The following is a 12,840-nucleotide window of genomic DNA, read 5'->3' on the forward strand; positions in this document are numbered from 1 at the left end:
AATGCTAGTGAATAAATGAATGTGTGGTTCTCTCTTTGTACTCAAGGCATTATTCTTGATCTATGCAGGATCATTTTTGTTGAGCAGTGTGCATGTAAAACAATTAAAAATGAAAAGTAATAAATGACAAACAAGTGCTAGAACATGTTGGGTGCTTAGGAATTTTTTGCTAAATAAATGGTCAAGAGTGAATGAGTAAAAGGCCATGACCGTGAAAAAAGAAGTGTGTGTTGGTCTAGACACTTAGAGTAGTAACTGAGCTTTAGGAATGGTCCCTTGTCCAGGACAATAAATATCTCACATGTTTGATTAAGTCATTCAATCACATGCTGTTAATATTAAATGCTGTTAATAACCCCACTTTACTGGTGGGTGTCAAAAGGTCAAGGAGCTGTCCAGACTCAGCCACTTGGCAAGTGGCTAAACCAGGATTTGAACACAGAGCCTCAGCCCCCAACTGTTAGGCCAGACAGTGTTTTCATTTTGGAAATGAGGTGGTCACAGAATTACTGCTGGCTTCACTTCAGGTAATAAGGAAAGCATGATTGATGCCGGGATGGTGAGCTTCTGTGGAGTTCTTCATGCTCTCCATCTCTTCATCCTCCTGGCACCCTGACTTCAAGAGTGAGGAGCTAGGAGTCAGGAGTTGCCAGCCTTGCTGAAATGTCACAGCTGACTCACTCAGGGCAGCATCTGAAGCCCGTGTTTCTGCCTCCAGACCCGACACTGGAGCTCAGAGCTGCTTGGTAGCCATACTGTGGTGCCCCTGAATGCCTTCCGTGTCTTTTCAGAAGTACTTTAATTAGAATTTTTGGAAAAATTGATAATCCGTATAGACTCAGAACTGAAACACCGTATCTGAAAGTGCTCTCATGGTTCTCAGAATCATAGATTTGATTTTCCTTCCCGTTAGAATTCAAGCACAAGCCACTCAGCTTTGCTTGGAAGGAGGCTGGCATCCTGGAATGCAAACCTCGCTGAGACTGCATTAAAATTATCAGGCAACTTCCACTATTCAAACAGTAGGGGAATTTTTTAGAGGAGAGGGTTAAAAACCCACTCCAAATTTCTTTCCTCATTCATTTATTTATCAGTGCCGGGAATCTGTTGCAGGGCCTTGCACATGCTCAGTGTGCTCCCCACTACTGAGCCCTTCCCAGAGGTCTTCTGTAGTCTAAAGCTGTATAGGAAGGAGTAAAAGATTTGTTGGAGGAGAACAAGACTACTTATCAGCATGGTTGAGGCTGTTAGGAAAGGGAGACCCCGCAGGTGAGACGTCTGCAGATAAATAAGAAACACTGGTTGGAAGCTGAGTATGGGCTGTGGGTCACCTGCCTGTGTGACTTGCTCTGCACCTTCTCTGTGAAATGCTGACCCCTGTGACTGTTAATAAGCACATCAAAACACCATTCTGTTGCTCTTCATGAGATGATTGTAGATGTGTTTTGTACCCAGACACATGGGTTTAAATGCCTCGACCCTGCTCTTTTACCCTTGTTAACCCTCAAGTATTAAACTGTGATCTGCATTAATCCTTTCTTCTTCCTCTTCTCCACCTTCCTCTGAATCCATACAGAAGAGCCCCTTGTGCCCAAGTTTTCTTTTCTGATTTTCCACCATACGTAGAATTATGTCTACCTCTAAGAAATGTTAAATGGGACCCTTGGTTACAATGATGGCCGCTCTTCTCCATCCTCACATGACTCTGCTCACAGTCCTGCTGTGATGTGACTTTGATTTCATGCCTTTGAAGGGTAGCAAACGCCACAAAGATCGCTTTGTATGAGACCCCGACTGGCTGGAAGTTCTTTGGGAACTTGATGGATGCAAGCAAACTGTCCCTTTGTGGGGAGGAGAGCTTCGGGACTGGTAAGTTGCACTCACGCTAGCATTTTCTCTCCCACAACTGCTGCCTCGGGGGAAAGTTTAGACTGCCTAGATCTTAGAATAGCAACAGGAGCCAATGAAGCCTAAATCAAGACACGATTTATTTATGACAACCTGGTGAAGTATACACATTTGAAAAGCAGTGGGCACATTTGGACCGGAGGGCTGGCTTTATTTTCAGAGGATCACAACTACCGAGACAGGAAGTTTCAGGGCCTCCTTGGCAGCACTGGACGCTGAGTCTCTATGGATTAAACACAGCATAAACACAGTTTTCCTCCCTTAGTGGCCAAGGAAACCTTAACAAATGTTTTCATTTCTAAGGAGAAATATGGTAGAACAAGTCAGGTTTTTTGTTTTGTTTTGTTTTTATGTAAGAAAAGGTTTTGGCATGTCATTAAATTTTTCCCTTTCGTAGAGCCAAGTTTTCTGTAGCAACAAATTATGATGTATCAGGGTTAACTGAAGGAGACCTTGAGGGTGAAACTAAGTTGATGGGTGATAAAAATGTAAACATAGTAGCCTTGGCATGAGGCCTAGGTATGGACTATAGCTGGAGAGAGGGTGGCCTGGTGGCCTCGGAGCCTTCCCTCTGTGGTTCTGTTCTCATCTCTGCCGTCCGAATACTGACCTGAGCGCTGGCCTCCCCCAGGACTTTCTCTACGGTCCCAATGCACTCGTATCCGTTGTTCATCTCCAGACAGCTGAAAGGCATGTGCTCACTTCTAGCCAGCCAGGGGGCAAGGACTCAAGTAGTCCCACCTCTTACGATCTCTCTGTCCAACATTTTAAAGTAAAGAGGCTCATCTCCGTGGTCCTTTATTACTGTCTGATCATTCTTTAATAAAGAAAAGATCAAAACCAAGCATTCACCAAGCCTTGCAATTGAGTGCAGTTCACGCCGGCTCATCAGGACCGAGTATTGGTCTCCTTTCCTCCGAACCCAGAGTTTGTGGTAGGAGGTATGAGCTGGTAGACTCCAGGCAGCTTTTGTGAAGTTCTGAGCAGGTCACTGCTTCTTCATAACAAATTGGCCGCATAGACTCCAGTGCTAAGAAAGACAGGGGAGGCCGGGCGGTGGTGGTGCCCACCTTTAATCCCAGCACCTGGGAAGCAGAGGCAGGGGGATCGCTGAGTTTGAGTCTCAAGACAGTCAGGCCTACACAAAGAAACCCTGTCTCGAAAAACAAAACCAAGGGAAAAATAGAAAAGAAAGGAAGGTAAATTTGAGGGTCGAACGATATGCCCAAAGGACGCTAGATTTTCCAGAATTCCGAGTCTTTAATGAGAGAATATAAGACGACTGATTGTCCTGTCCTACTTCACTAAATGTGGGCAGTGCCACTTTCTTCTGTGAGTATGCCTGCTGCCTGTGAGATGGCCTCCTCCTGTGGAGTTCTCTGTTCTCTGGCCAGTCAAAGGGCAGCCCCAGCCAGTGCGGTCCTCGCCTCTCACTTCCATGCTGGGACTGAGCCTTGAGCACGCTAGGCAAACTCCACCACAGAGCTGCATCCCTCGGCTCAGTTACTCTTCATGGAAGAAGAGCTCTTTGGAGGCAGACCCTGTGTTTAAACTCTTAGTTTTCCATCTCTAATGGGCCACACCAGTGCTGAGCCTAGTGAAAAGAGAGGGTCTAGGGTCAGGTTTTTTAGGGTATGCATTTACGGAAGAATACTAGTTTACTGAAAACTAGTTTGGGAAACTTGAATAGTCATCATGAAATTAGCATTCGAAAGTTCTAGAATATTCTAGTATAAGAACCCTATTAGTACAGTTTTAACCAAACATTGTGTGTCCCCTTCTACACACACACACACACACACACACACACACACACACACACACACACACACGCTTGCACCTGGCAATTGAAGAGTGTGTGTGGGGGGGTGTGAGTGGTTGTATCTAGTGAGCTGGGCACTGTTCTGTCATTGGTGCAGCTCACTAATGTTAGCTTTGAGGAAGCTCTGTGATACCGTTGCATTTCCACCAGGTTGTGTGTTATTAATGTTTCTACCAGTCACATTTGTGGAGGTTTGAATAAGAGTATCAGTCTTCAGACTCTCGATCGATCAATTGATCGATCGAGTCGGTCCTTCCTTATTAACCCATTCAACCAGAGCTGGTGCCAGCCATGGTTTTCTTCCCCCCTTGATAGCTTTTATGTTCAAAAGAGAACATCTCGTTAGAGAAACCCACAGCTCTTCTTGTCCTTGAGGAAAAGAGGGAAATTGTTAAACAGTTGGTAAGAGATAAACAAATTGTTGAATTGCTAAGGGTGGGAGAAACGAGGCTGCACACTTAGGTTTCCAGTGCTGTGCTCCAGTGCAAATGAGATTGCTGGATAAACTCCCGGCCCCTCCGTTCCAGAAGCATCCTGTCCTCCTACCATACTCCTTCCTGGTAAATGTTCCCAATAGTTCTTTCACAGCCCCTCTCAGGGTGGATGAGCCTATGAGCTTTGAGATGTTTGAATTCTGTGAATTTGCTGAATGGAAGACACTGTGTTCCTGTATTCTCCCAGGTAATGACAGGCAGTTTCTCCTGAAAGCCTCCTTGACCCTCCAGTGCAAGCCTTCTCAGGCCCCATATGTTTACACTTGGTGTGCTCACCACAGTGATTTTATTTACTGCTGTTTGTATTGGCTGCGCTAGACTGTAAGTTCCATGCGGACGGGGTTTATCTGTCCCGGCTTCTGTTCTGTTCAAAGAGCCTCCGGGGGAGCCCAGAGTAGAAGAGGTGTTGAGCAAATACTGCTGAGGGAGCAAGGGTACTCCTTCCTTGGTGCCGTCCATTTAGACGGGTGAATTCCTGCTGGAAGGAAAGACCTTTAAAAGTCCTGGGATGTAATTTCCAGTATGGTTTTGGAACCATACGTGATGAGAGAGTTTTTCCTGAACATAATGGACAATCCTCACCTCACAGTGTGAAATAAACCACAGGCTTTTAAAATCCAGGCCTCACTACTGTGGATATAGTGTTACCAAGGACACACCTGTCTGTTCTTCCTGAAGAGAGCAATTTTCTCACACAGTACTATAAATACAGGGTCTAAACACACCCTCAGACATTGGGGATAAATGTGGTTTTTCTTAGGACTCAGAATGAAGGGCAGAGCTGGGCAGGATCATGGGCCTGTTGTCTTCAGTTGATCTCATGGTGCCAAACTGATTGTTCCTGGTAGTGCTGTGAGCACAGTGGCAGTGGCAGTTCTGACCCACTTTGGTCTCGTTAGGAAATTCAAAGTTAAGTCATTGAATAGTTCAAAGTCACTATTTTTGAAATCCTTCAGGAAAATGGAAGGTTTGGGGAAAAGGAGGAGGAAATGTGGTTGGAGATGAACTTGGTAACGTGGAGATTTGCCAGTCAGTTAGGCTCTTTCTACAACTGGAGACTCTCCATATGTTTTCCTTGAGTCCTACCTGTAAAAATGGCAACATATCACACAGGAGTGATAACTTGAATTAATGGGGCCTATTTCATTTTAATTTCTTAAGAAAAACCTTCCATGTTTTTATTTCTTAGCACCAACTCATTCCTCAGTTGCTCATTGAATTTGACATGTCTTGATACTAGGTTAAGCTGTGGCAAGCAAGTTGTCCTCTTGGAGAGCTTCCTGAGTTTTTACTTTTCAGAGAAGCCAGACCCTAGCTGGGTAATTAGGGTGCGGAGTGATAGGTATTGGACCAGGAGCTCAGAGCTGTCTGCTCAGAGTGTCGAATGGATTGAATGCTGTGTGGGAGGGTGTGTGTGTCACATATTCTATCTTCCTACTCGACTTGCATAGCTTAGAGTACATTTCCTGATGTACACAGAGCTTCCAGGGAAGATAGCAGCATCCCATGTCTGGAGATGTTGCAGGCGAACACCCCCAGTGGGACCAGGCTTAGACCCTCGTTATATTTAAGTCAGGTATACTGTTACCTGCTTGTCTGCCTCCTCACCTGTGTCTTTGTGCTCATCTGCAAGGCTAGGAGACATACCTTGGTACTTGGAACATGTTGGCATTAATTTCTGTTTGTTGAATATAAAGTCAAGTTCATGTTAACGTAGTCCCTGCTGTCCAGGCCCTTACTATCTCCCAACAAAGGCACTCTGTAGAAAGCAAACCCAGTTCTAGAGCAGTCATGAGGCTGTGCAGGAGACGTCCTAAATGGAGAGCTGGGAGTTTTGGGGGGACAACCCCTTGAGGGCTGGAGTGGGCTAGAGAAGGCTTGCTGTGGAGCCAGTCCTTTCCAGATGACACACAGAAACAGGACTGCATCACACAGTTAGGGAGTGGCTATTCTTGAGAACTGCCCAGAGACAACAGCGGCCAGAGCTCATAGTCAAGAGTGTGATCATGGGAGATGGTAGTAATAGCACAGAGGGGTCAAGGGTGCCGTCCTGAGTGAGGATGAGGTGAAAACATTTGTAGGAGATGTTTGCCAGGTTACTAGGGGTGCATGGAAATTTCCAAACAGAGAGCTCTGCATGTTCAGGGGAATGGGAAGAGAGAGAGAGAGGGGGAAACAGGCAGACAGACAAGACACCGATACTTCCAGAGAAGTCCACGTTGCTGTTTTCCAGTTGCCCCACCCCTGTCTTAGGCTGTCATCTGGCAAAGACACATGCCTGGGCAGCTCCTGAGATGCCCATGCTAGTAAATGTAACCAAATCCCTAAACCGTTAACTCTTGGCTCCCGCAGCCAGGGTTGACATTTTTCTTGCCTGTGACCCAGAGCATGCCCTGACGGAGCCCAGTTTGTCCTTACCACAAGGCGCTGATTAAGCTGAAGTGCAGGGACAGGTGTTACAAGATGCTGAAAGGGCAGCATTTGCCCAGGCTGGTAGGCCCTGCACTGGAGCAAGAATGAAGCCACAGAGAGAAGTCCAGCACTACCTTCCTGCCAGCTTGGGTGACAGTGGCTTCTCTTCCTTACATTTAAGTGAGCTTGGATTCTTGTTCCTTTAGGGGTAGGGGGTGTTTCCATGACCTAGAGGAGAAAAAGTGTATTGAATTATATTTTTTCCATTTTCTTCCCACTGTGTATAATGAAAGACATTATGTTTTGAAAGCTTTATATGGTGAATGGAAAACATCACTTTCCCCTAAAAATTCTGTTTTTCTCTTTATTCCTAATAGCATCTTGTATTTGCTGGTCTACAGGATGTCTCACAGCTGGGTGAGAGGGCGACCTTCTCTCCCTTTTTGCAAATGACAAAGCAGAGACTTTGGAAAAGTAAAGCAACGGATTTAGATCCAAATGTCTCCTAGAAACAGCACCTCCAGTTGAGATTTTCTGTCTCTTACTAAAAAGCACTTTCTGTTGAACCACAGCTCTGAAAGCAGGTTAGCGATGCAGACACCATGCCATTTCTCACTAGGAGTCACTACTGTTCATCAGAGAACTGAAGGAGGTCGAATTGATCCAGCCTTCCTGAGGGTTAACCAGACTACCTGGCGTTTTCTCCCATCCAAGGTTAATAGCGACAAGAGACTGAGACCCCACAATGAGACTAAAATCCATGTTGATGTCACCCAGATGGGGGCTTTGTTTATGAGAGTGAGTGTATGATTTAGTTATTTCCAAATAACTTAGCCAAAGTTGGTAAGACTTTTAGGTTTTCCATTTTCATTTCTCATAAAAGAAAAAAAAAAAAAGAAACCCTAAGTTTCTTATTTATGAGTGGAAACATATCCATGCTTTCAGTCCAGCACCTACCCACCCCCCAAAAGGAAAAAAAAGTTAATGTGCGCTTTTTATTTATTAATTTATTTTCATTTAAAAGGAGGTGCCAGGTGTGGTGGCACACACCTGCGGTCGTCGGAGCACTCGAGGGTGAAGGCAGGAGAGCTACAGGTTCCTGGCAGGGACACCCAGGGAGACCCTGTCTGTAAAGCACAGAAGGGGCCGGAGAGATGTCCAGCAGCCAAGGCACTCGCTGCTCTTGCAGAGGACCCGGGTTCAGTTCCCATCACCCAGCATGGGTAGCTCTCAACTTTCTGTAAGACCAAGTCTAGGGGTTCTGATACCCTCTTCAGCTTCCACAGGCTCCTGCATGCTTGTGGTGCACATAAACACACACATGGACTCACATACATACTCCTAAAAGTAAATAAATAAAACTTAAGAAAAACTCCCCAAAACAAGAAGGGAACCCCAGTGGAGCACAGATAAATAATTTCAAACCATCACGGATCTCCAGTATACTGGGGAAGCTGCCAGAATTCTCAGAATGAACTGTTCCAAAACATCTCATTTGTAAAAGCCGTGGGAGACAGAGAGCTTTTTATTCCTTAAAATAGCAGTAAAAGCAAAAGTTTATAGATAATGAAATTATGTAAATATTTCCAAAGTGTGTTACATATAAAGCCTTGTAATGTGCTGCCTATAGTCTCTGGTTCTGCAGCATCTGGGTTTTGAGATGTCACCTCACTTCTTGTCCTGGTTGGTTTTTGTCAACTTGACACAAACCTAGTCATATCTGGGAAGAGGGAGTCTTAATTGAGAAAATGCCTCCATTAGATTGGCCTTTAGGAATTTTCTTGATTAATGATTGATGTTGAAGGGCTGAGCCCACTGTGGGTGGTGTTACCTCTGGCAGATGGTCCTTGCTGTATACAAGAGCAGACTGAGCAAGCCATGGGATCTAGATGGTAAGCAACATTCCTCCAAGACTTCTGCTCCAGTTCCGGCCTCCGGGTTCCTGCCTTGAATTCTTGCGTTAACTTCCTTTCATGCTGGACACAGCTGAGAGCTGAAGTAAACCCCCTCGCTGCTTTCAGTCATGCTGTTTATCGCAGCACGAGAAACCCTAAAAAGATGCTGTAGAAGTGGCATCCATCAACGAGAAGAATGATTGGAAGAAAAAGTTTATTTTTTGAATAAAAAAGAGAAAGCGTTGGAGTGAATGAATGAACTCGCTCATTCATACACACATCCACAGTTAGTTCCTTGCTAAATTTCACATGCCATGCTGCTCCTCAGAATTAGTTACAAAAATAATAAGGCTCTAAGAAGCCCATGGTTAGTGGGGAAACAGATGGAGGGGGTACAAGGAGTATGGTTATCACCCTAGAGATCTTGCTTGGGTTGCTGTAGGAGAAGAGAGAAAAAGGAACTCATAACTGATCAGAGAAGTTGGAAGCTAGTGTTAAAGAGGAGAGGATGTTTGGACTGATATAGCTAGAGTTTTTCTGCCTGGCCCACAGTCAGGACAATTCTCTCTTACCTGCCAGTCTTGCAGCTGCTCAGACCCAACCAAGTAAACACACAGAGACTTATATTGCTTACAAACTGTATGGCCGTGGCAGGCTTCTTGCTAACTGTTCTTCTATCTTAAATTAACCCATTTCTATTAATCTATACCTTGCCACGTGGCTCGTGGCTCGCTGGCATCTTCACATGTTGCTTGTCATGGCGGCGGCTGGCAGTGTCTCTCTGACTCAGCCTTCCACTTCCCAGAATTCTTCTCCTCCTTGTCCTGCCTATACTTCCTGCCTGGCTACTGGCCAATCAGTGTTTTATTTATTAACCAATCAGAGCAACACATCTGACATACAGACCATCCCATAGCAGACTGGGGCCAAAAGGATGAAGACAGGTAGGAAAGACACTCCCAAACATGTGCTCACAGTGGCCAGCATCAGTACAGATACTCTGAAGCACCAAGGAAAACAAGACCAAGAGAAAGACAAGAAGACATGGGAAGAATTCACAATGTGGCAGTCTGAGAAGCATGATTCTAAAACCACATGGAGTCCTCAGAGAATAGAAAATAAATTTACTATGGTCTATACTTTGTTTTGATTTTAAAAAAAAGTTAAAATGCTTAAAGTAAAAGTTTTAGCCAATGGCATGCTTTTAAAAAAAGGTCTTTTTACACATACACACACACACACACACACACACACACACACACACACACACACAGAGAGAGAGAGAGAGAGAGAGAGTGAGTCACAGTCACAGTCACAGTCACACATGCAAAGGAGATAATTTCTTAAATTTGATGAATATTTTAGCAAGAACCTCAGCAAAAAGGATGTGTCCCTGTCACCAAACCAGGCCTTACTGGTTTAAATAAAGATGTCCTAGAACAGACTTGCTCACTAGTAGCTTCCCTTAAGAGTGTGATACTTTGTGCCAGCCTGCTTCTCAGAAGGGTGGTACCAGTGTAACAGAAGAGCACTGGAGAAGAATCTCATTTCTCTCCTGCTTCCCCAATGCCCAGGTTCTAACTTAAATCAGTGGCCGTTTGTCAAGAAGTACCAGTTGCTTGTTGTGGTTTTAATTTATCTTCTTAAAAATAGTGTCAGCCTTTCTTTACATTAATTAATTACAAAATAATCGATTCTTTTATTTAGATCTTGCTTCCCTCTTATTAATAATATTCTTTTCTATACTAAGTGTTGTAAATAGTTTTAGAGTTGTAAATAATGTAGATTCTTTAAAGTGTATCAATGACTTAATTTTATTTATTTTATAGTGCTATATAAAATAGGCATTTTTAAAGTAGATAAATATGTTAGTTTCTCTCTATGAATAATGGATTTACCTGCATTTATTATTCTCAAGAGTAAAAGGAAACTTGCATATTTTCTAGTATTTAGAGGCTTCCAGTCTCCCCCTACCTTTTCCCATTTGTTAAGACAGGACCCATATAGCTCAGGCTGGCTTTGAACTTCTAATGTTCTTTCTTCTAACTCTCCAGTGTTGGGATGACATGTGGACACCATCGTGCCCTGCAGGGTTTTAAAGTTCTGGACTTGAACTGTTTTCTTTTTAGGAAAAAAAAAAAAAAAAAACCCTAAAGTTTCTTTATAGTAATGAGCCAGTTATGTTAACATCATTAAGAGCAATCCATTGTTTTCCCATACGTTCAAAGTGAGACTATTAACTTGAGTCTCACGTGTATCTGCGTCTCTACCTGGGTGCTATGTTTTGTCCCATGGTGCTGCAGGCTGTTTTATTTACTGAAAATCTACAGCAGCCATATTTTCCTATGTTTATTTAAGATCGATATGGACTTTTCCTCCTACACTAATACTTTGTAATCAATACACCAAACTCTCCCAGACCATCCTACAGATACTTATTGATGTCTGCCTTCCTGTTTCTTCCGCTGTTTATTAATATTGTGCCACTGTACTGAACACGAGTCCCTCCCTGTCCTGGAGCCCTCAGGAGAGCCCCTTGACAGCATTAGTAGCCTCGGTACCGCTGGGCTTGCTCTCGAGGCCCCTTGAAAAGCCAAATTTCCCGTTGCCTTGCAGGTTCCGACCACATTCGTGAGAAAGATGGACTGTGGGCGGTCCTGGCCTGGCTCTCCATTCTGGCCACCCGCAAGCAGAGTGTGGAGGACATCCTTAAAGACCACTGGCAGAAGTTTGGTCGGAACTTCTTTACCAGGTAGGACACAGTCTGGATTGGGTTCAGGAATGGTGAGGAAGTGAGCAGAGAGAATTCTCAGGGACGGTGTCCATCCTGTCTGCAATGATACTGACACCCAAGTTTACCCAGCTTCTTTTATTTATTTATTTTTTATTTAAAAAATTTTTTAAAATTCATTTTACATACCAACCAGAGATCCCTGTCTCATCCCTCCTCCCACTCCCCCCACCCTCACTTAACCCCCAACCCCTACCCCTCATCTCCTCCCGAACAGTAAGTTCTCCCATGGGGGGGGACGACAGAAAAGCCTAGTACATTCAGTTGAGGCAGGACCCAGCCCCACCCCCCTGCCCCAAGGGTGAGCAAGGTGTCCCACCATAGGTAATGGGATCCAGAAAGCCAGCTCATGCACCAGGGATAGATCCTGATCACACTGCCAGGGGCCCCTCAAACAGACCCAGCTACACAACTGTCTCCCGTATGCAGGGTCTAGTCTGGTCCCATGCAGGTCCCACAGCTATTGATGTAAAGTTCATGAGTTCCTATGAGCTTGGTTCAGTTGTCTCTGTAGATTTCCTCATCATGATCTTGACCCCCCCCCCCCTTGCTCATATAATCCCTCTTCCCTCTCTTCAACTGGACTCCTGGAGCTCGGCCTGAGAACATGAGGGAACGAAATGGGATGGTCGAGCTCAGGGAGGGACAGAGTGGGAGAGCAATGAAAGAGATACCTTGATAGAGGGAGACATTATGGGGTCAGGGAGAAACTGGGTGCTAGAGAAATTCCCAGAAATCCACAAGGATGACCCTAGATTAGACTACTAGCAATAGTGGAGAGGGTGCCTGAGCTGGCTTACCCTGGTAATCAGATTGGTGAATATCCTAACTGTCATCAGAGAGCCCTCATCCAGTAACTAATGGAAGCAGATACAGAGATTCACTCAGCTTCTTAACTGGGGACTTTGAAAATGATATGATCATGGTGAAGATGAAGTCAGTTTTTAAGCCGACCATAAAGAACAAGAATATTTAAAAATTAGCTAGCCTAATCAAAAGAATAAATGCTTTATAAGCACTTTAAATGTACCTGTTGGGTAGGCAGGATAATAACATTGGATTTAGATTCACAGAAATAGATTTGAATTTTATTTCTTTTCTGAGTTAGGAGATCATTTAACCTTTGTGTTCATTTTTCTCATCTATAGAAAGAGAAATATTGGTTTGGCTAGTGAGAGGATTAAATGAAATCAGAGTCTGATGATGTTTTGTAAACTGGAGCTCAAAAAGCCTGGAAATGTTTCCCCTTAAATTCTGGAGACAGGTAATGCTCAGTTTAAATTAGCTTTCTGACTCACTAAATAGGACCCAGTGATGGTGGTCAGAATCTCATTCATTGATCCAACAAATATCTATTTACTATCTATTTTTCCTTCTCCCAGGTACTGGTAATTCTGTAGGGAAAAAGTATTTAAGAACTCTTTTAACAATTCTTCTTTACCATCTGTACTTTTATTTTTAAGAAGTATTAAAAGATGAGGAGCGGGGCTAGAGGTGTAGCTGAATAGTGCAGTGTCC

The 12,840-nt window shown here is 44.2% G+C and overlaps 1 protein-coding gene across 2 annotated transcripts in view; it reads left to right on the forward strand.

Annotated features, from left to right (window-relative positions):
* The window catches only part of Pgm1 (phosphoglucomutase 1), a 62,711-nt gene that overhangs the window by 39,749 nt on the left and 10,122 nt on the right, over positions 1–12,840 (forward strand). For both annotated transcript variants that reach the window (XM_028870247.2, XM_028870248.2), the window contains exons 7-8: positions 1,754–1,869; positions 11,148–11,283. In XM_028870247.2, the coding sequence (XP_028726080.1) occupies positions 1,754–1,869; positions 11,148–11,283 (252 nt within the window). The remainder of the gene's footprint in view (positions 1–1,753; positions 1,870–11,147; positions 11,284–12,840) is intronic.

This window comes from Peromyscus leucopus, chromosome 2 (assembly GCF_004664715.2).
Source record: "Peromyscus leucopus breed LL Stock chromosome 2, UCI_PerLeu_2.1, whole genome shotgun sequence".
NCBI lineage: Eukaryota > Metazoa > Chordata > Mammalia > Rodentia > Cricetidae > Peromyscus > Peromyscus leucopus.